The sequence below is a fragment of the Megascapheus bottae genome, chromosome 12 (assembly GCF_031878675.1).
Source record: "Megascapheus bottae isolate mThoBot1 chromosome 12, mThoBot2.hap1, whole genome shotgun sequence".
NCBI classification, from domain to species: Eukaryota; Metazoa; Chordata; class Mammalia; order Rodentia; family Geomyidae; genus Megascapheus; species Megascapheus bottae.
Window position 1 is genome coordinate 57,044,977 of NC_143520.1, and position 23,505 is coordinate 57,068,481.

Genomic DNA, 23,505 nt, shown 5'->3' on the forward strand with positions numbered 1-23,505 from the left:
CTTGAAACTTCTGAAATAAGAAGTATTATATTGTTTAATGTTTATGATGGCTAAGTAATTTCTGGTTAAATTTCATAAAAACTGAATGTCCTGTTTAGCATTTATAAAATGTCAACTAAACTAGTGCTTTTCCATAAGCAATATTGATATGTTAACCATAGAAATTCTTTTCGTCAGATGGTAAAAGAATTTTCATGGAAACATAATCCTATTTACAAATAGTTTTAATGGGTGGTTTCTATTTTTACTATCTAATTGTGATAGAAATTTAAGTGTCCTGAGAATTCAACTTGAAGTAATCCCACATGAAGCTAAATATAATGGTATATACTAATTCTAGAGGAAAGAAATCATAAAATTGTATTTTCTTTTTTGCATTCATTTTTAATTAATTGCTTCTTCATAATGATTTACTCTAATTGTGCGTCCTGTCAGCTCTTTCAAACATCATGCAGCTGGGTGTGGTGGCTCACACCTATAATCCTAGCTGCTCAGGAAGCTGAAATCTAAGGATCAAGATTCAAAGCCAACCCAGACACAAAAGGATCTGAGACTCTTATCTCTAATTAACCCCTAGAAAATGGGAAGTGGGGCTTGGCTCAAGGTTAGGGCCGTAGCCTTGAACTGAAGAGGTCAGGGACAGTGCTCAGACCAAGCTCAGGCCCCATGACCCACACACACACACAAAAATGACCCACCAAAAAAACCCCAAACAACAACAACAACAAACAAAACAAAAAAACCACCAGTAGTATAACATTCATATGAAAACAAAATATAGATCCAGGAGTGTGGCCAAGTGGTAGAGTACCTGCTTAGCATGCAGGAAGCCTTGGGTTCAGTTCATCAGTACCACAAACAGTTGGGAATGGTTCTGTGACTCAAATTGCAGAGTGCTAGCCTTGAGCAAAAGTACTAAAGGACAGTGCCTAGTCCCTGAGTTCAACCCCCAGGACTGGCAAAAAAAGAAAGAAAGAAAACAACAGTACTTTAATCATTTCATTTCTATCCTTTCTGAATTTTGGCCTGTGATTCTTTGCTCTGTGGAAACAATGTCACTCTTTTTTTTTTTTGGTCAAGGCTGCTGCCCTTTCCCTTAAGCCACTTCTGGTTTTCTGGTAGTTAGAGATAAGAGTCTCAGGAACTTTCATGCCTGGGCTGGCTTTGAACTGTGATCCTCTGGTCTCAGCCTCCTGAGTAGCTAGGGTTACAGGCATGAGTCACTGTGCCTGGCTCAAGGTCACTCTTGTATGTCATATTGAAAGCATTTTTTTTTTTGTCATTTTTGCCATCTCTGTCACTTGACTATATGTGTGACATTGTGTGACATTGTGCAAATTAATAATTTGTCTGTTTAATTTTCTCATTTGTATAATAGGAATAGCAAATGTCTACCTCAGGATTGTTTTAGGTATTTAAGATATTAGTTTATGGTGATAAGAGTGATGTAGACTTGCCTCTCTGGGCTGGCTTGGTACCAGTTACTCAGCTCTCAGCCTCGTGAGTCGCTAGGATTACAAGCATGAGCCCAGTTACCTTTTTTTTTCTTTCTTTGGTTGGTCATGGGGCTTAAACTCTGAGCTCTGTCCCTGAGCTCTTCAGCTCAAGGCTACCACCCTACCCCTTGAGCCACACTGCCATTTCTGGTTTTCTAGTGATTTATTGCTAGCATATGAGTTGTTCCCTCTTCCTTTGGTTTCAGTGGATAGAGGCATCTGAAGTCTTGTTTAGTTTGTCTTGTCCAGTTTTAGATCTAACACCTGCATATCAGATGGGTTTGTCTCTGTCTTGGCTTATCTCACTGGACATGATTTGCTCTAGTTCCATCCATTTCCCAGCAAATGCCATTGTTTTATCTTGTCTGGTGGCTATGTAAAATTCCACTGTATATATGTATCACATTTTTTGAATCCATTCATCTGTAGTGGGATATCTGGGTTGTTTCCATCTCTTGGCTATTGGCTACAGTGCAACGATGAACGATGTTTATGTGTCCTTATTGTATACTGGGTCATGTTGCTCAGGGTAGATGCCTGGGAGTTGTATGGCTGGGTTGTAGAGTAAGTCTAAGTTTAGTGTTTTTTGTTTTGTTTTGTTTTATTGTTTTTTTTTTTTGTCAGTCCTAGGGCTTGAACTCAGTGCCTGAGCACTGTCCTTGGGCTTTTTCTCCTCAAGTCTAGTGATCTGCCATTTGAGCCACAGTACTACTTCAAGCTTTTTTCTATGTATTTGATACCAAGGAATCCAGCCCAGGTCTTCATGCTTGCTAGGCAAGCACTCTACTACTAGGCCAAACTGTTGGGAGCCAGAGTGGAATCAAACTGTACCTTGATTTGCATCAGACAATTGCTTTATTGACTTATTGTTTTCTGGCCTTATTCTGTTTAAATGACCTGAGATTTACCATATGAATGTAACACCTGGAAGTTCCCTGGTTTCAAGAAGGGATATAAGCCTGGAGTTGAGAATAAACGAGGCTGCAGTTTTTACCTGGCTGCAGACCTCCCAGACCGATGTGTTTGTCTCTCTTCTATTTTTTCCAGTCCCTGCCCCCTATTTCAGGAACCCCAATTTGCTGCCGGTAGGCCCCGGCACCAAACTACTGGCTCCTATGTTTAGTTTTTTTGAGGAACCTCCAGACTGCTTTCCAAAATGGTTGTAGTAGTTTACATTCCTTTCAGCAGTGTAGTAGGGATCCTCTTTCTCCACATCCCTGCCACCATTTGCTGCTGTTTGAATTCAGAATATTGGCCATTGTGATTGGGGTAAGGCGGTATCTCAGGTTGTTTTTATTTGCACTACCTTTATGGCTATGAATGATGAGCATTTCCTCCTATTTCTTTTTTTTTTTTTTTTTTTTTTGCCAGCTCTGGGGCTTGAACTTGGGGCTGAGCCTTGAGCTTTTTCCTCAAGGCTAGCACTCTACCACTTGAGCCACAGCACCACTTCCAGTTTTTCTATGTATGTGGTACCTAGGAATTAAAACCAGGTCTTCTTGCATGCTAGGCAAGCACTCTACCACTAGGCCAAACTCCTGGCCCTTTGTTTACCATTTTTATCTCTTCTTCTGAGAAACCTTTCTTTAGCTCCATGGCCCATTTTAGTGATTGGCTTGTTAGGTTTAGAGGGAATTAGTTTCTTTAGTTCCCTGTAGATATTGGATATTAAGCCTTTGTCTGATGTATTGCTGGTAAATATCTTTTCCTAATTGGTTGGCTGTATATCTTTAGCTGTACAGAAACTTTTTTTTTAAGTAGTCCCATATGTAGAGACTCTCCAGTCTGTTATGATCCTGTGACTCTGTTCAGGAAATTCCTGCCTGTGTCTCTGAGTTCCAGTGTCTCTTCTACTTTGTTACGTAGCAGTTTCAGGTCTGATATTGAGGTCTTTGATCCATTTTGAGTTCATGTTCATGCATGGTGACAGGCTGGGATCAACTTTTAGTTTTGTGCATGTGGCTGTCCAGTTTTTTCTGCACCAATAATTGAAGAGGCTTTGTTTATTCCGCTTTAGCTCCTTTGCTGAATATCAGAAGCTGATATTTTTGATGGATTATTTTTTTCCCTAGGAGAAGAGATCAACTTTGGGAAACTTATCACAAAACCTTTGGAAGGAACAACTCTTAGGGTGGAAGATCTCGTAAAACAGTATTTTCAAACAGCAGAGAAGGTAATGTCTTAGTTTACCTTTTGAGCAAATAGCTCAGACAGTAACAGATCTTAAGAAATGTAAAACTGATAAGTAAAATGAATCTTCACAGTGATTCTATAAAGTAGGGTGACATTGATTGTATTCATCTGTGATTACTGTATTTCAAGAAAAGATGCTTAATATAAAATATTGATGTAACCTGGTAAGCTCAAGGGTGGTACCCTTGAGCTGAGAGCCCTGGCCCAGAATTGAAGCCCCACAACTGATAAAAAAACAACTAACAAACAAAAACTAACTAATTACATTTATTTAAAACTGCAGAAATTCACTGCCCTTTTTAAAGAATGGGCTATAAGGCTTGAACTCAGTGTCTGAGAACTCAGCTCTTTCACCCAAGGCTCTACTAATATGAGCCACACTGTCACTTCTGGTTTTTTGGTGTTTAACTGGAAATAAGAATCTCACAGACCTCCTTGTTTAAGCTGGATTTGAACCTCAGTCCTCAGATCTCAGCCTCCTGAGTTTTAGCTAGAATTGCAAGTGTGAGCCTCCAGTGCCTAGCTTGTTTTAATTCAGTATATCAGAAATCTACCAGGTGAATCGTAACTATAGAAATCAAGGTCACAGGTCAACTGTATTCTTTTTTGGGGTAGCTCTGAGAGAGTTGTTTCTTGGCTCTTGGTCTCCTTTATGTATCTTCAAAACCACCAGTGTATTTCATTTTTTTTCTACAACTTACATCACTCTCTGACTCTTTCCTCACTTCTTCTTCTCCTTCTGTTCAGGATCATTTTGATTATAATGAACTGATTAGCATCCTTGATTCCACTGGCAACTTTAATTACTCTTTGCCCTATAACATTCACAAGTTTCAGAGATTAATATATGGACATTTTTAGAGGCAATTGTTTTGCTAATATGGTTTTAGCTTTAGTCTCTTAATCATCACTGGCCATTTCTAGACTACAATTATAACCATTCAGGCTTCTATACTTTCACTGCTCTTGGACTTATCTTTTCCTTGTTTGCTTTTGCTTTTTCTAACCCTTTGTTTGTTTGTTTGTTTATTTTGTGGGACATGGGACTTGAACTCTGGGCTCAGGTACTGTCCCTGAGCTCTTCAGCTCAAGGCTAGTGCCCTAACACTGGAGCCACAGCTCCACTTTTCTAGTAATTAATTGGAGATAAGAGTCTCACAGTCTTTAGTACCTGGACTGGCTTTAAACTTTGATCCTCAGATCTCAGCCTCCTGAGTAGTTAGGATTACAAACGTGAGCCACCTTGCCGGGCTGAACTTTAATTTTTTTGTGATGCATTGGGCTTGAACTCGGCCTGGGCACTGTCCCTGAGCTCTTCAGCCCAAGGCTACCACCCTACACTTGAGCCAAGCCCCACTTCCTGTTTTCTAGAGGTCAGTTGGAGATAAGAGTCTGAGACCCTTTTGTGCCTGCGCTCGCTTTGAACCTTGATCCTTAGATCTTAGCCGCCTGAGTAGCTAGGATTACAGGTGTGAGCCGTACCCCTACCTGACCCTTAATTTTTATCTCTAGGTTTATATGCTGTCCAGCTCTTCTTTTTCTCTGATTACATTACTCTGTAACTTTCCTTGCTAATCTGCAATTATTTTATAGAAAGTTATTATTTCTGCTCCTATTAACCACATTATATCTCTCAAGCAGAATGTTCAGCTCTCATTACTAACAGAAAGAGGGATGGGAGAGGCAGTACAAGAATTTGTGGACAAGGAAGAAAAAGATGCCATTGAAGAACTGGTAAAATACCAATTGGAAAAAACCCAACGATTTCTTAAAGAGCGCCACATTGATGCACTAGAAGATAAAATTGATGAAGAAGTAAGTAAAAGTTTTGGATATTTTAGCTCCATTCAGACAAATCTCAAGAATAGTTCTGAGCCAGGTACAGGAATCTCGTGCCTGTAATCTCAAGGCTAAGGTCTGGTGGTAATGATTTGAATCTAGCCTGGGCAAGGAAGTCCTTAAGACTCAAATTGTAGAGTGTTATAGTCTTGAGTAAAAAAGCTCAGGGACAGCACTGAGGTCTTGAATTTAAGTGTCAAGACCAGAACCAAAAATAAATAAGAGTAGATCTGTTTTTTTTTTTTTTTTCTGATGAACCAATATGTAGTTGCTCTAATTATCCAGCTTCTTCATATACATACATACGTACATACATACATACATACATACAGATAGATGTAAAGTCTATATAAAGAAAATGACTGACTGATGACGTATTTAGAAAGTACCTAAAACAGTCTTACATCAGATTGATACTGAACAAATTTAATTTTGTTTCCTTAGAAAGTATCTTTGGTAGATTCTGAGAGTGACTTAAAATGAACCTTGGAAAATAAAAGATATTGACATGGAGAAAATATTTGTATGTTGGCAGGAAAAAAGTTAATATTTTGAATATTAGTATTAACTTGCTCTTCAAAATCTTTTTTTTAAGAAAGAGATTGAATATTTTAGTAGAATAGTAAATAAAGTACAGGGATAGATGGTTCACAAATATAAGCAACAACAAAAACTTTTTTGTATTTATGTCAACATGATGCCTTCCCAAGGATAATCAAATGCATTTATACATATGTTTTATTTTTCAGATTAGCAGTTATTTGAGAAACTAGTCATTAATAAAGATACTTCTGATGGAATGATTATGTTAGAGCAGCTTTATTGAAAATCAGCTTGACAGTCTGTATCAAGAGCTAAGAGAGTATAACTCAACGCTGGGGAGTTCTCATAAGTAAATAGTGAGGTAGAGATTAGTATGTTCGGGGGGTGTAGTTTAATCTTAGTGTTTCGTATTGTGAGGTTTGACACTTAAACAATTAAGTTACTTTGAGTGTTGGCATATAGACAAGACAGATTTGAAAAAAACCAAAAAACGTATTTATGGGCCAGGAGTATAGCCTAGTGGTAGAGTGCTTGCCTTGTATGCACATAGACCTGGATTCGATTCCTTGTTACCACATATATAGAAAAGCTGGAAGTGGTGCTGTGGTAGAGCACCAACCTTGAAGAAAGCCCAAGGACAGTGCCCAGGCTCTGAGTTCAAGCCCCAAGAATGGTCAAAAAAAAAATATATATATATGTTAAATAGTATAAAGGGGTTTCAGATCAGGTTACAAATACAATGAACTTTAATTGATGTCATTCCTTCATTGTCTCCCCATCCCATCCCTACCTGAGGGTTACATAGTTCAATTTTTACAAAGTGTGCCCTGAATATAAATGACTGTAATTGCTTACCCTTCCTCCATTTTTGTGGTCCTCTTCATGTAGCCCTTTCCCACCTCTCCCCCTCAAATATTTCAGATTCCTGGTATTTATTTGGTCAAACGGTTTGTTAGTTTTCAAAAAAAAGTTGCAGCATTGGACTCATCCCCTAAGTATAGCACCCTTAAGTCATTTTGTTTGTGTGAATATACATAGAGCCCTATCTTTGTTATCATCTATGTTTGTGTTTTATAATTACCATAGATGAGAGAAAATATGTATTGTTTGTGTCTATGAGCATGACAGCACTATTCACTTAATATAAATTTTGTAGATCCCTCCATTTCCTTTCAAATTCTTTCTAATAAATGAATAAAATCCCATTTGTATATATGAACACTTCCTTGACCTACTCATCTGTTATAGGGCACCTGGGCTGTTTGCATTATCTTGGCTATCACGAGTAGTAGTGCAACAATGGACATGGATGTCCAAGTATTTTTACTACATGTTGACTTTAATATTTTGGGTAGATGCCCAAGAGTAGGATTGCTGGATCAGAGAGTAGTTCTGTGCTTTATTTTTTTTTTTGAGGAATCTTCAAACTGCCTGCAAGAGTGGTTTTACTAGTTTACATTTCCATCAACTATATGTTAGGGCTCTTTTTGTCCTACATCCTTTCCAGCATTTTCTGTTCATATTTTTGATTATGACCAGTCTTACAAGGTTGACAGGGAATTTCAATGTTTTTTCCTTTATGCCCACATATATTGAGTATTTACTCATGTGTTTATTGGCCATTCTTGCTTATTCTGAGAAGTCTCTATTTAGCTTCTTTTCTTAGGTTATTGATTTCGGGGGAGTGAATTCCTGAACTTGTATGTTCTGTCAGTGGATAGCTGGTAAAGATCTTGTCCCATTTTGTAGGCTACCATTTTAGCTTAATAACAGTGTCTTTAAATGTATATAAACTGATTAGTTTTATATAATCCCATTTGTCAATTCTCTATCTAGTTTGCTGAGTCTTTGAAACTCTACTCAGAAAGTTCCTGCCTATGGCAGTATGTTCTGATGTTTCTTCCTACTCCTTCTTGTAGCATTTCAACATTTCAGGCCTGATACATTTTTTTTTATCTGTTTTTAGTTGATATTAGGGCAAGGTGACAGAAGGGAACCAAATTAAATCTTTTACATATGTGTCTGAAGTCAAATGTTTATATTAGAAAAAAAGACAGCCTCTTCAACAAAGATGCTAGGAAAAATTAGACATACATATATTAGACATGTCATATATTAGACATACATACATTAGACATATATTAGACATACATATATTAGATACATATATTAGACATGTCATATATTAGATGTAAGTATATGGGTTTGTTCCCGGATCTTCTAGACTGTTCCATGGGTCTTTAGGCCTGTTTTTGTGCCAGTATCAAGCTGTTTTTGTTATTATATATCTGTGCTAAAGTCCCAGGTCTGGAATTGTGATACCACCCACATTGCTGTTTTTTTGTTGTTGTTATTTTGTTTCTGTTGTTGCTTTTTTTGGTTGGTTGTGGGACTTGAACTCTGGGCCAGGGCGCTGCCCCTGAGCTCTTCATCTCAGGTTACTGCCATACCTTTGGAGTCACAGCACCACTTCTGGTTTTCTAGTGTTTAATTGGAAATAGAATTCTCATGGACTTTAGTGCCTGGGCTGGCTTTGAATTATGATCCTCAGGTCTCAGCTTCCTGAGTAGCTAGGATTATAGGCTATTTTTACCCACATTTGCTATGGCTAGTCAGAGACTTTTGTTGTTCCATATGAACTTAAGTATTTCTCTATCTGTGAAGAAGCATGTTAAGATTTTAATGAATATAGCATTGAATTGGAAGCTCACATTTGGCAGTATGGGCATTTTCATGGTATTAATTCTGCCAATCAATGAGCATGGGTGTTCTTTCCACTTCCATTGTCTTCAGTTTCCTCTTTTAGAGTTTTATAATTTTTGCTATAGAAGTCTTTCACTTCCTTAAATTTATTACCAGTTTGGTGGGATTTTTGTTTGTTTTTGAGGCTATTACAGATGTTTTCTTGATTTCCTTTTCTGCTTGCACATTGTTGGTAAACAGAAAAGCTCCTGTATTTTTGTTGTTGTTTGTTTGTTTTTTGTTGGTCATGGGGCTTGAACTCGGCCTGGGTGCTGTCCCTGAGCTCTTCAGTTCAAGGTTACCATCCTGCCCCTGAGCCTGGATGCTGTCCCTGAGCCCCTCAACTCTAGACTACTGCCCTACCCTTGAGCCAGGCTCCACTTCCCATTTTTTAGAAGTTAATTAGAGATAAGAGTCTCAGGTCCTCTTGTGCCTGGGCTGGCTTTAGACCTTGATCTTCAGATCTCAGTCTCCTCAGTAGCTAGGATTACAGGCATGAGCCACCACTGGCTAAAAGTGCCCTGATTTTTAAGGGCTAAAAAGGCCCTGGGCTTGAGCTCCGGGCCTGAGCACTGTCCCTGGGCTTTTTCAAGTGTAGTCCTCTACCACTTGAGCCACAGCACCACTTCCGCCCCTTTCTATGTATGTGATACTGAGGAATCGAACCTGGGTCTTCGTGCGTGCTAGGCAAGCACTCTACCACTAGGCCAAACTCCTGGCCCTATGGGTTTTTTATCTTAGTTTTTTGTCAAAATTATTGATCAGCTCTAAGAGCTTTGGGTTAGAGACTTTAGGATTCCTTAATATATAGTATTATGTACAAATGAGATAGTTTGATTTCTTCTTTCCATATTTAGATTCCTTTTTGTGACTTTTGCTTACCTTATTGCTCTGGCTAGGAATGCCAGTATTGTATTGAGAAACAGTGAAGAGAGTGGACCTCTTTGTCTTGATCCTGATCTTAGAGGAAATGATTATAGTTGGCTATAGATTTGTTGTAGATAGTTTATTATGTTGAGGTATGTTCTTCCTTTTCCTAGCTTCTCCAGAGCTTTTTTTATTTTTTATTTTTTTGCCAGTCCTGGGCTTGAGCTCAGAGCCTGAGCACTGTCCTTGGACTTTCTCAAGGCTAGAACTCTACCACTTGAGCCTCAGCACCACTTCCGGCTTTTTCTATATATGTGGTACCAAGGAATCGAACCTGGGTCTTCGTGCATGCTAGGCAAGCACTTTAACCACTAGGCCAAACTCCCAGCCCTCTCCAGAACTTTTATAATAAACGATGGTTGGATTTTGTCAAATATTTTTTCCTGTATTTAGATGATTATGTGATTCTTGTTCCTAACTCTGTTAATATGATGTCCAACAGTTGTTGATTTATATATAGTAAACAAGCTTCTGGTATGAATTGGCCATTCAACTTAGGATTGGAAAAGTTTGAGATATCTATTAAACATGTATGTGGAAAGGGATGTGAACTGGAGTTGAGAGAAAAGGTTTGGGGTACTTTTGAGTCTTTTTTTTTTTTCTTTTTTTACCAGTCCTGGGCTTGAGCTCAGGGCCTGAGCACTGTCCTTGGGCTTTTCTCAAGGCTATAGAGCTCTACCACTTGAGCCATAGCACCATTTCTGGCTTTTCTTTATGTATATGGTTCGAGGAATCGAACCTGGGTCTTTGTGCATGCTAGGCAAGCACTCTACCACTAGGCTAAACTCCCAGCCTTGAGTCACTTTTGAATGCAAAAAGTGAGATGAGATTACAAAGAAGATATGTAGATATCAAAGGGGGTTCAAAAACTAATATCTAAGGGCTCAATAATAGAATGAAGGAATGACAGGAAGTAAGTACAGAGAATAAGTAGTCAATGAGCTGGGAAATAAAACCCTCAAAGAGTGTTAAGTCCTGGAAGCAAAGGAAAAGGATAGTGAACAGGTCCACAGTAACTGTGATGAAAATATAAATTAGGAGGCTGGAAGTTTGGCCTAGTGGTAGAGTGCTCAAGCCCAGGACTGGCAAAAGAAAAGGAAAAAAAATATATATGTATATATATGTAAATTAGGGTAAATTTTTATTGAAAAAAATATGGAAACTCATTAAAAAAAACAAAATAGAATTACCTTATGATCCTGCTATACAATTTCTATGCATTTACATCTAAAGAGTGTTGTCAGCATAAAAGAAAAATATGTCTCGAACTATGATTATAGCATTATTCACAATAGCCAAGTTGTGCAGTCAGCCTATGTGCCCTCAAATGGTGAATGGATAAAGAAAATGTGTACATAATGGACTATTTATTCAACTATTAGAAAAATGAATCAATGACTTTTACAAGATCTCATAAAATGAATGGTTCTAAGGGTCATGATGAATAAGTCAGTGAAAAAGCCAAATACAGGGCCAGGAGTTTGGCCTAGTGGTTAAAGTGCTTGCCTAGCATGCATGAAGACCCGGGTTCAATTCCTTGGTACCACATACATAGAAAAAAAAGCCAGAAGTGGTGCTGAGGCTCAAGTGGTAGAGCTCTAGCTTTGAGAAAATCCAAGGACAGTGTTCAGGCCCTGAGCTCAAGCCCAGGACTGGCAAAAAAAAAAAAAAAAAAAAGCCAAATACATACTTTTACTCATATGCAAAATCTACACCTAAAATGGTAAGTTACAATAATTAGCAAAGTCTTAAAATGGGGACCCACGTATGTGAAGATAGTGAATGAAATACAGTGGGAAGAGAGATGGTTATGGTAATATAATAGACAAAGTAAATTTGATTGAAGTGCATTATAACTGCCACACCCCTGAACACCCTCTGTTTAATTAGCATACTCTAATTAAAAGTATTAACTCAGTATTGTATGTCTTGTAGAATGCAATGTTACTTACTTTGTTGGCTACTTTACTTCACATGTACTACTCACTAGATCATGAACTTTGTGAGGACAGAATTTTTATTACTTTTGTGTTTCCACCCATACCCCCCATCCTTGGGCCTGAATTTAGGGCCTGGGCATTGTCCTTGAACATTTTTTGCTCATGGCTAGAGCCCTGCCACTTGAGCCACAGTGCCATTTCCAGCTTTTTCTGGGTATTTGGTACCTAGGAATCGAATCCAGGATTTTGTTCATGTTAGGTGAGTACTCTACCACTGGGCCAAACTCCAACCCCTTTTGTGCATTTTTACATAATGTTTTTCTACAGTAGTTGTAAACAGTAAATGTGTGCTGAGGAGATAGTTAAATAAATCAGGCTTACCTCTCTATAACTGTAAGAGACTTGTGAGCTTGGAACCATGAAAAACATTGAGCTGGGCTGTTTGGCTCATACCTATAATCTTAGCTACTTAAGAGCTTAGATTTTGAGAATCATGGTTGGAAGCCAGCCCAAACAAGCACATTTAAGATACTGGCTTAAAATTAACCACCAAGTGGAGGTGTGGCTCAAATGGTAGAGTACCAGCCTTGAGGAAAAAAATTCAAATGAGACCACAAGGCCCAGACTTGTCCTAGTATTGCCATCAAAAGAGAAAGAGAGAGAGTGAGGGGCGGGGGGGGGGGTGGGGAGTACTATAAGGATTTGTAAGCACTACAGAGCCATAGCCAGAAAATGTTCAATTGAAAGAAATGGATCTTTCCAGATCTATTTGCTTAGAAACAGTTGAAGAACCCCCAGGTCTCTTCTGGCCAAGAATGAAGTGAACAATGTGATAGAAATATCAGGCCTCATAAAGGAAAGATTTGTTTTATTTTCCTGAAGTATAGTACCCACTGGATTATAGGATGTTGTCATCATTTTCAGTTGACAGGCTGCTTTTCAACGACCTGGAACATTTTGGTAGCAGGCAATATAATATTGCTGAGCACCAGGTTTTGTTCTTCAGAATACATTTCTTCTTTTTTAATGAATGTAACTGAATTTTCAAGTTTCATGTTACAAGAAAATTTTTTCAAATGGTGAAGGTCAGGGCCTTATACTCTAGGCTACCACTGGAACCATGCCTCAAGTCCTGTTGTTGCTCTTGGAAAGAGGATTTAAGAGGTTTTTGTTTGTTTTTAGCTTGAATTGGCCTCAAACTAATCTCTAATGCCAAAGCTGGTATACCACTTGAGCTGTATATACCTCCATTTTGTTGGTAATTAATTGGAAATAAGAGTCTCACAGACTTTTCCGCCCAGGCTGGCTTCTAAACCTGATCTTCAGATCCCAGGTCTAGAGTAGCTAGTGTTATAGACATGAGGCACCAGCTAGCTTAGTAATACTTACCTGTAGCAATTATTTTGTCCTTGAAATAACCAATTTGTCTGTAATTTACTCTGTTACGGTTTAGGTACGTCGTTTCAGAGAAAGCAGACAAAAAAATACTAATGAAGAGGATGATGAAGTTCGAGAGGTAATTTTTGGAGGGCATGGCAGATATGAGTGGGCAACAGTCAGTTAAGGATAACAGCTTTTTTAAAATTTAATGCTATTATCTTTAATGTACAAGTAGTTTTTCTTATTGTCTTTATTCTTTGTTTCCCTGCCTCTTGTCTATAACGTTTTGAGAGAGTGGGAAGAGGACACATAAAAAAGAGCCTTTTGTAATTAGAATAAAATTATTTATTTATTTATTTATTTTTATTTTTGGTCAGTCCTGGGCTTGAGTTCAGGGCCTGAGCACTGTCCTTGAACTTTCTCAAGGCTAGAACTCTACCCCTTGAGCCTCAGCATCACTTCCAGCTTTTTTCTATGTATGTGGTACCGAGGAATGGAACCTGGGAACCTGGGTCTTCGTGCATGCTAGGCAAGCACTCTACCACTAGGCCAAACTCCCAGTCCTAGAATAAAATTTGGTTTCCAATAGACCATCTTAACTATTTAAGAAAATCTTACCTATACAGCTGACATTTGGCGCAAAAAAGAAGACACTGTTTTGGGTAACAGTGTTACTGTGGGTAAGAAGATAGTTTTCATTGTCCTGAAAGATTAAAATCAGCTTTAGAAGAATCCTCATTGATGTCTTAGGCTCATTGCATGTTAAGAACAACAAATGAGTACACATTTGAGGTTTTTGCCTCTCATATTTGGTGCTCTCATGATTGAAGTGTATTTTATTTTTCATATTCTTTTTAATGTATTTTATGATTATTATCAAGTATATTGTTTATTTTTGCCAGTCCTGGGGCTTGAGCTCAGGGCTTGAGTACTGCCCTTGGACACATTTTGCTCAAGGCCTAGCGCTCTTCCATTTGAGCCACAGCACCAGTGGCTTTTTCTGAGTATGTGGTACCTAGGAATTGAACCCAGGGCTTCATGCATGCTAAGTAAGCACTCTACCATTAGTCTATACTTCTGGCCCCTCCGAATTGTTTTTTGTAAATTGAAGTTCTGTTTTTAGCTATACTTTCAACACATTTGGTGTTAGTTTTTATTCATTTGTTTATTTATTTTTATTGTTTTTTGTTTTATTTTGCGTTTTAATTTCCAAATAGTTATACATTGAGGTTACAAATTAACATGTACATTTATGTATCTAGTCATAGTAACCTATGCCATAATTCATTCTTATCCTCCCTACTCCTCCTTTATGATACCAAGTTTTCCGCTTCCTTTTTCACACTGTACATTGAATATTATTACTGTATTTAACCTCTTTTCCTTTGCCTATTCATCTTGCCATTAACCTCCACTCCCTTCAAACTGTTTCAGTTCCTAGATACTCATACTGTTAAACTGCCTGTGTATATTGTACTTTAAGGAATGTGATTGTATATAAATGCATGTACTCCTGGGTGGAGGTTGTATTTTGGGTCTTGGATCTACATGTGAGAGAAAACATGTACACTTGTCTTCCTGGACCTGGCTTACTTTGCTAAGTTTATTTTTTCCCCAAAGCATCCATTTTCCTACAGTTGACATAATTCCATTCTTTCCAGTGGCTGAATGAAGTTCCATTTTGTGCATGTATATATAGAGCTTTACCAATTGAGCCATAACACACTTCTGGCATTTTCTATATTTGGTACCAAGGAATTGAACCCTGGTCTTTGTGCATGCTAGGCACTCTCCACTAGGCCAAACTCCCGGACCTATTGTGCATATTCTTGATGATAGCCATTCTTACTGAAGTGAGATAGAACCTTAATGTTATTTTGTTTTGATTTGCATTTCCTTTATGGCAGAGATAGTGAGCATGTTTTAGTATATTTATCAGCCATATATACTTTTTCTGAGAGGTATGTATTAAGTTCTCTGTTTATTCATTGGGTATCTGATTCTTTAGGGGCTTATTTTTATTTATTTATTTATTTTTGTGTGTCGTGGGACTTGAGCTTGGTCTGGATCTGGGTGCTGTCCCTTTGCCCCTGAGCTCTTCAGTTGCTCAAGGCTATGGCCCTGCCCTTGAGCCAAGCCTCACTTCACTTCCTGTTTTCTTTTCTTTTTCTTTTTTTAATTTTGCCAGTCCTGGGGCTTGGACTAAGAGCCTGAGCACTGTCCTGGGGCTTTTTTCCCCCTGTATGGCTAGAGCTCTGCCATTTGAGCCACAGCACCACGTTCAGCTTTTTTTTTTTTTTTTTTTTTCTATGTATCTGGTACTGAGGAATCAAACCTAGGTCTTCATGCTTACTAGACAAGCACTCTACCACTGGGCTAAACTCCCCATTTCCCGTTTTCTAGGGGTTAATTGGAGATAAGAGTCTCAGGTCCTTTTGTGCCTGGGCTGGCTTTGAACCTTGATCCTCAAATCTCAGCCTCCTGAGTAGCTAAGATTACAGGCATGAGTCACCGCACCTGGCATAGAGCTTAGGGTTTCTTGGTTTTTTTTTTTTTTTTTTTTTTTTTTTTTTTTTTTTTTTTGCCAGTCCTGGGCTTGAGCTCAGGGCCTGAGCACTGTTCTTGGACTTTCTCTAGGCTAGAGCTCTACCACTTGAGCCTCAGCACCACTTCCGGCTTTTTTCTATATATGTGGTACCGAGGAATCGAACCCGGGTCTTCATGCATGCTAGGCAAGCACTTTAACCACTAGGCCAAACTCCCAGCCCCTGGTTTTTTTTTTTTGACTCATTGTATATTTTAATTCTGAGACCTTATGAGACATATTTTTGGGAGAGATCTCTCCTTTAGGTTATCTTTTTAGCTTAGAAATCATACCTTTTAGATGGAAGGGGTGGCATAGATCAAGAATTGCTGTACTCACAAACTGATTTGTTGACTTGAAACCCCTGTGTACAACTACTATAGGATATTAAAACATAAAAAAATAATAAAGAAATCATATCCTTTTATGTGTAGAAGCTTTTTAGCTTGATGCAGTCTTATTTGTCAATTCTATTTGCTGAGCCTCTCGAATTCTACTCAGGAAGTTACTACCTGTGTCAGTAAGTTCTAATGTTTCCCCTACTTCTTACTTGCCCTCACTTCCCCTACTTACTTCCCTTACTCTCAAGGTTTCAGGTCCTACATGAGTTCTTTGATCCACTTTGAACTGATGTGCGTACAAGATGACAGACAGAAATCTAGTTTTAGTCTTCTTCCTATATCTCAACCACAACATTTTGAACATATATTTTTGACTCCATTGTCGAAATTCAGATGGCTTATGTATATGAGTTTCTTTTTTTTTTTGGCCAGTCCTGGGGCTTGAACTTGGGGACTGAGCACTGTTCTTGGGCTTTCTCAAGGCAGAGCTCTACCACTTAAGCCGCACTACCACTAGGCCAAACTCCCAGCCCCTGAATCATCTTATTGTTTAATTTCATCTTTATATTTAAATAAGGATTTCATTTCAGCATATCAGTTTATGAGCACAGTGCACCTTGATCAGTGTCATTTGTTCCATCCCCCCCCACTCCCCTTCCTGGTCTGTCTCATCCCCACCCATCCCCTCAAATTTCAAGTTTCCTAGTTCTGTAATAACATAACAATGTATGCACATTGAGTATTATGAGTATATGATGCTTATTTGTGTGAATCAGGTCCCATGTGCTCCTGCTCCTGGATTCTTCATGCTTTCATATTCCTAAGGAAGGCTCTGTGAGGCCGGGAGTTTGGCCTAGTGGTTGAGTGCTTGCCTAGCATGCACGAAGACCCCGGTTCAATTCCTCGGCATCACATACATAGAAAAAAGCTGGAAGTGGTGGTGTGGCTCAAGAGTAAAGCTCTAGCCTTGAGAAAAGTCCAAGGATAGTACTCAGGCCCTGAGTTCAAGCCTCACAACTGGCAAAAAAGAGAGAAAGGTTTTGTAATATTCTTTCTGTACGTGCAGTGCTTTGCCTGCTGGCTATGGAAGAAGAATTTGAAAGCCTTATTGGTTTGTGCTCTGGCACTACAGAAATTGCAGTGCATTATCTGTTTTTTGAAAACTGGATAGAATTTGCTTTTGAAACTTTCTCCTGGTCATCCTTTTGGGGATTGTTTTTCATTTAACAATTTTTTCCAAATTTTCCTTGATAATTAGTCTGCTAATTCCTGTTCTTTTCATGGATCAGTTTATTTTTTTATTTTTTTTAAATTTTTTTTATTGTAATTAGTAAAAGGGTTACATGATATTTGCCAGATAGAAGGTACATTAATTCACATACATTGATACCCTTTCACATGTCTTGGTACCCATTTCCCTCCCGCCCCCACACCCCCCACCCGTCTTGGTTTTCCCCCCTTCCCTATCAAATTTCAAATATCCAAATACAAATAAATTCAATATATCAGATAACAAAGTGAGATACTGTACCAATATGAGATAACCAAGGGACAGCAAAGGAGATGAGAGCCAACATAGTACATTAAGGACAACAATCATTCATTATATGGCTTTTGTTTCAATATCCTGGAGGTCCTTTCAATTAGCTTCACATTATATGGCCTTATGTATCAAGATTTTGCTCTATTGCAAATCTCTGCTAGTAGAGCCCAAGGTTTCTACTGATTATGACGAATGAGGGAAACCATTGAACCTAAGTTCCTTTGAGTCTGGCTTACTTCACTTAATATAATTTTTTCTAAGTCTTTCCATTTCTTAACAAATGGGGCGATGTCATTCTTTCTGACAGCAGCATAGAATTCCATTGTGTACAAATACCACAACTTGTTGATCCACTCATCAACTGAGGGACATCTAGGTTGGTTCCATATCTTTGCTATGGTGAATAGTGCTGCATTGAACATTGTTGTGCTAGTGGGTTTAGTATGTCCTTGTTTCTGGATGGTTGGGTAAATGCCAAGTAGTGGAATTGCTGGGTCATAGGGGAGTTCTATGTTTAGCCTTTTGAGGCACTGCCACACTGCTTTCCATAGTGGTTGAATGAGTTTGCACTCCCACCAACAGTGTAGTAGTGATCCCTCCTGGCCACATCCCCTCCAGCATCTGTTGTCATTCGTTTTCCTGATCCTGGCCATTCTAGCTGGAGTGAGGTGGAATCTTAGAGTTGTTTTGATTTGCATTTCTTTTATGACCACAGATGTTGAGCATTTCTTCATGTGTCTATAGGCCATTTTTGTTTCTTCTTCAGAGAAGACTCTCTTTAAGTCTTTGGCCCATTTTTTAATGGGATGGTTGTTACTTTGGAGGTTAGTTTTGGAGTGATTCAATTTTTTGAGTTGTTGATATATTTTAGATATGAGGCCTTTGTCCGTTGTTTGGTTGGTGAAGATCTTCTCCCACTCTGTAGGCTTCCTGATTAGTTTACTAGCTATGTCCTTTGCCATACAAAAGCTCTGCAGTTTAATGCAGTCCCACTTATCCAGCCTTTCTCTGATTTGTTGTGATTCTTGGTCCTTATTAAGAAAGTTTCGACCTGTGCCAAGGAGGCCTAGTGTATCTCCTATTCCTTCATGTCTGAAAGTAGTAGGTAGATACACAAAATTCCATATTGACATAACTGGTCATTGATACAGCTGGAGGATGTAAAAGCTTCAGAAGTATTTAGACAATTTCTCATCCATGAGGCAATTATTGCATTTATTATTCAATAGAAAATCAACACCATTGTGCTCATTAGTCTTTCCTAGGGGAAGGTACCTTCTATCCGATAGCTGTTACTAAAACAATCTGTTTTGCAGGACTACATGAAAACACAATAGCAGCAACAGCAAGTCAGTTATGACTAATAGTTTATGCATAGAAGTGTGAAGTTTTTTTCTTCTGTACATTTTGTCTTTGTTTTGAGCATAGTCTCTCAGCATGTGCTCATTAAAGTCATTTTGTTTACACCAGTTACTCAATGAATCAAAAATTTCACTGTTTTAATTGAACTAGATCCAAAAGATATCATATTGCTGTTTTCTCAGTCACTCTTTTGAACAGCACCTAGTTTTCTTCTAAATTGCTTATAATTGAACACTTTATACTTTTTGCTTTTTTTTTTTTTTTTTTGGTAATAGTGTCCTTAAGAAGTCTTCTTTTATATCCTGTTTTCAGGGTGAGTTTCTATAAAGTAGTTTAATATAAGATTATACCATAACAATTACATTACTTTCAACAATCTTTGCACATCAACAGTGTAATTTTAAACACACACACACACACACACACACAATCATTGCTGTGCTGCACAAACAAACTTTTGTGAATCTAAGGAAATCATCTGCCTATCACCACTGGTTTTCAAACCGAATGGCATGCTGAACTGCTTCACACTGACTTTAAGGTATTTTAAACCACACAATGTGAAACTACCATTTTAGCAATCCTGGACAAAATGATTGGAATCATGCCTGTGCTATGTGTTACAACAGGGTTTAGTAGCAGTTAGGCAGAGGGCTTTTGTTTTTTAAAGAGAGCTCACTATGGATTCGCTCCTTCATATTATTAAAAATGGAATACTCCAAAACCCTGCTCTCATAACATGGTATGAGGCAAAGCACATATTGGTTTCCTCATGGATCAGTTTATATGTTCATTTTCTAAATTATATAGAATTATGGCACAAGTCTTTTTTAAAAATATTTTTTATTTTTATTTTTGATTAAAGAATGTATTAACATTGATTTTTACATCATCTTTCAAATGATATGTTTAACAAACAAGTATTCAAGAAGGGAATCTATATAATCACTGGCACTTAGATCTTAGAACATAATTAAAAATTTCTGATAATTGAACTCAAGATTGTATGTGTAGTAGACAGGTAACCTACTACTTGTACTCTTCTCTCCAGTCTTTGGGTTTTACTTACAGTTTTGAGATATGTCTTACTACTTTTGCCTAGATTAGTCTTGAACTTATGATCTAAATGCCTTTGCCTCTTGAGTAGCTGAGATTACAAGTATCCTCACATCATATAGCTTCCTGTCAATACTGAATTAACTTACTTTGCCTCCCAGCTTTATTGTCATGTTTTCCTTGTTCTCATCTTCTCATGAAGCCTGTCTGTCTTTAATTTATGGTATCCTAAATCTTGGAAATGCTCTAGTTATGTGCTTTTAGACCCAGAACTTTGCAAGCAAGAAAGATTGTTGACACAGTATTCTAGTATATAAAAATTAATTTTGGAGGGGCTGGGAGTTTGGCCTAGTGGTAGAGTGCCTGCCTAGCATGCACGAAGACCCGGGTTCTATTCCTCGGTACCACATACATAGGAAAAAGTGGTGCTGAGGCTCAAGTGGTAGAGCTCTAGGAGAGCTTTTCACTTCTCAGGCTAGATATTTATTGTATTAACTGTTCTTCATAGATTGTGTATTTGGGGATTAGAACTATTTTTGTAGTTGTAACTGAAATATGTTCTTTTTATTCTTGTTATATTTTGGTTAAGAGATCGGATTGTAATAAATTTTCTATTTTTAAGCCAAAAAAGCCTGCTTTAGAATTAGAATGTTTGTCTGAGTGTCAAATTTGTAATTTTTAAAAATTAAATAAAAATGGTGACATATTTTTGGTCTTAAGATTTTAATGCAAGTTTATGAGATTATTGTTATGTTTTTCTGTTTAAAAAATGTATTTTCAGCTGGGCCCAGTGGCTCACACCTGTAACCCTAGCTACTCAGGAGACTAAGATCTGAGGATCACGGCTCAAAGCCAGCCCAGGCATGAAAGGGCCTGAGATTCTTATCTCCAGTTAACCTTTAGAAAACAGGAAGTGGGGCGTGGCTCAAGGGTAGGGTGGTAGCCTTGACCTGAAGAGCTTGGGGACAATGCCCAGGCCCAGGGGTAAGGTGGTCATTTTGAGCTGAAGAGCTCAGGAACAGTGCCCAGGGTGAGTTCAAGCCCAGTGACGCACAAAAAAAAAAAGAAAAAAAATGTATTTTCAAGGAAAAAAAATGTAATTCTCAATTAAAAAAACAGCACCCTAAAATATCACACCCTAGAAATAAAAGTTATTTTTTTTGCTGAATTTTTTTCATGTTTATTATGAGTACATTCTTTTTTTGCTAGTCCTGGGGCTTGAATTCAGGGTCTGGGCACTGTCCACTTTTTTTGCCCAATGCTGGTTCTCTGTCACTTGAGCCACAGCACTACCCCTGGCTTTTCCTGAGTCTATGGTAGCAAGGCAGTGAACCCAGGGCTTCATGCATGCTAGGTGAGTACTCTACCACTAGGCTCCCAGCCCAAGAGCCTATTCTAAAAAGCATGCCAGCAACTATCTCTTATGGCAGGTAATTGCCCACATCTTAATTAGTAAGAATAATAATGTAGACAACATTCAATGTTCCTGTGAATCACTGAATGATCACTAGGATGCTGCACTGTCAACATCAATGTTCCTCTTGCTACCCAGGCGATGAATAGGGCCCGGGCTCTCAGATCTCAGTCAGAAGATCTCGTTTCTGCCTTTTGTGCTGATGACTTCATGAGTACAGATTTAGCAGAACAAACAGCAAATGACTCTGATGATAGCATCTTACCAGCATCCAACAGAGGAAGAGGCAGAGGACGAAGAGGAAGCAGAGGGCAGAATTCAGCATCAAGAGGAGGGACTCAGAGAGGCAGAGGTCAGCACCATCTTCAGCACTTATCAGACTTACAAGCTCTATAGGAAATATTGATTGTATATTGTGGTCAGAATTTAGTTATGAGTTTTTTTTTTCTAAAAACAGTTCTTTTAAAATGTTGTATTACATGACAATAATCTTTAGTTCAGACATTTTTCACTTGAATGAATTTCAAATGACCACATTCAACATAGGATTTAATTATTCTCAACACTTATCTATTTATTCGTTTATTTGTTTTGGTGAGGTCGTGGGGCTTGAACTCAGGGCCTTGGGCACTGTTCTTGACATTTTGTGCTCAAGGCTAGCTTTCTACCATTTGAGTCCCAACTAAGGTGTAGCTAATTAAAATGTGGGTGTCTCAGACTTTCCTGCTTTCCTGCTTGGGCTGACTTTGAACCATGATCTTCAAATCTCAGCCTCCTGAGTAGTTAGGATTACAGGCGTGAGGCGCTATTGCCCAGTTTAGTCCATTTTTTTTTTGCCAGTCTGGGCTTGAGCTCAGGACCTGAGCACCGTCCTTGGACTTTCTCAAGATTAGAGCTCTTAGTCCATATTTTTAAAAAGCTACATTGTATTTCTAGTATAGTGCCTTTTAGGTACATTGATTGTCATGTTTACGTTCAGGTACCAAAATAATAATGAGACAAAAAATTTAAGAGAATTGGGGCTAGCAGTTTGGCCTGGTGGTAGAGTGCTTGCCTAGCACACACAAAGACCTAGGTTCGATTCCTCAGTACCACATACATAGAAAAAAGCTGGCAGTGGTGCTGTGGTAGAGCTCTAGCCTTGAGAAAAGTCCAAGGACAGTCAGTGCTCAGGCCCTGAGTTCAAGCCCCATGACTGGCAAAAAAAGAAAAAGAAAAACAGAAAGAAAGAAAGAATATTATATATAGCAAATGGCAATTCCATTTATAATGTTTTTGTAATTATCATAAGATAAAATTCTTATGTGCTTATAGAGTAGTTGTCATATAGTTGTCTTAAGAAGGAAAACTACTTCAAAACAATTTGAATTCTTAAAACAGTCATTAGCATCATCTATCATCATTTCATTTAATATGACACCACTGCTATTTAACAGTTGTAAACCAGAAAGCCACTTCCTAGAGTTTATTTTTAAATATGCCTTTGACATTTTATGAATCAGTTTGTTTTGACCTAGCTGTTTAGCTTTCATTTTGACATGATAGGAAAGCCTTAACTGATGATAGGATTGTATATTGACTGTTTACTGTTCTTATAACAGGCACTGCTCTAGGTATTTCTACTCAAAGTAGGAGCTCAAAGGCCACCGGGTCAACACTTAGAAATATGTCTATTGTGGACGGTAAGTATGGAAGTAACTCCATAGGAAAATGGAGGAAATCTACATTAGTAGCCCTCATTTATATCTGTTGTATCCACTGAAATTAAGATAATTGGATTCATTGTTCTTTTTAAGATCTTTGTCAGAAATCAGAGCTATGAAAGTAAGCTATAAAATGTTCTGTATTTTCTCACTTTTAGACTGTATAATAATTGTTTATAATATTGACAGAAGGGTTATGAATCCGTAGAAGTGAAGCTATGGAATCAAGCAGGATGATTGAGAAAAACTAAAATCATATTGCTTGAAGTCAATTATGGGATAAAATAGAAGATTTAAGAGCCTTCCTTAGAACGTCTTCCTTTTATACATGAAAGAACTGAGCTAAGCAAATTTTTCTGGTTGATTAAAAACAATTAATTGTACCAATAACATTTATATAACAGTTAATGTATGCCTCTTATAGCTTTAGAGAGTGAATTCA

General features: G+C 38.1%; 1 protein-coding gene across 2 annotated transcripts in view; it reads left to right on the plus strand.

The window, feature by feature from the left end:
* The window catches only part of Mre11 (MRE11 double strand break repair nuclease), a 61,293-nt gene that overhangs the window by 21,981 nt on the left and 15,807 nt on the right, over positions 1–23,505 (plus strand). For both annotated transcript variants that reach the window (XM_090343035.1, XM_090343033.1), the window contains exons 12-16: positions 3,569–3,669; positions 5,331–5,504; positions 13,134–13,196; positions 21,499–21,712; positions 22,962–23,042. In XM_090343035.1, the coding sequence (XP_090199161.1) occupies positions 3,569–3,669; positions 5,331–5,504; positions 13,134–13,196; positions 21,499–21,712; positions 22,962–23,042 (633 nt within the window). The remainder of the gene's footprint in view (positions 1–3,568; positions 3,670–5,330; positions 5,505–13,133; positions 13,197–21,498; positions 21,713–22,961; positions 23,043–23,505) is intronic.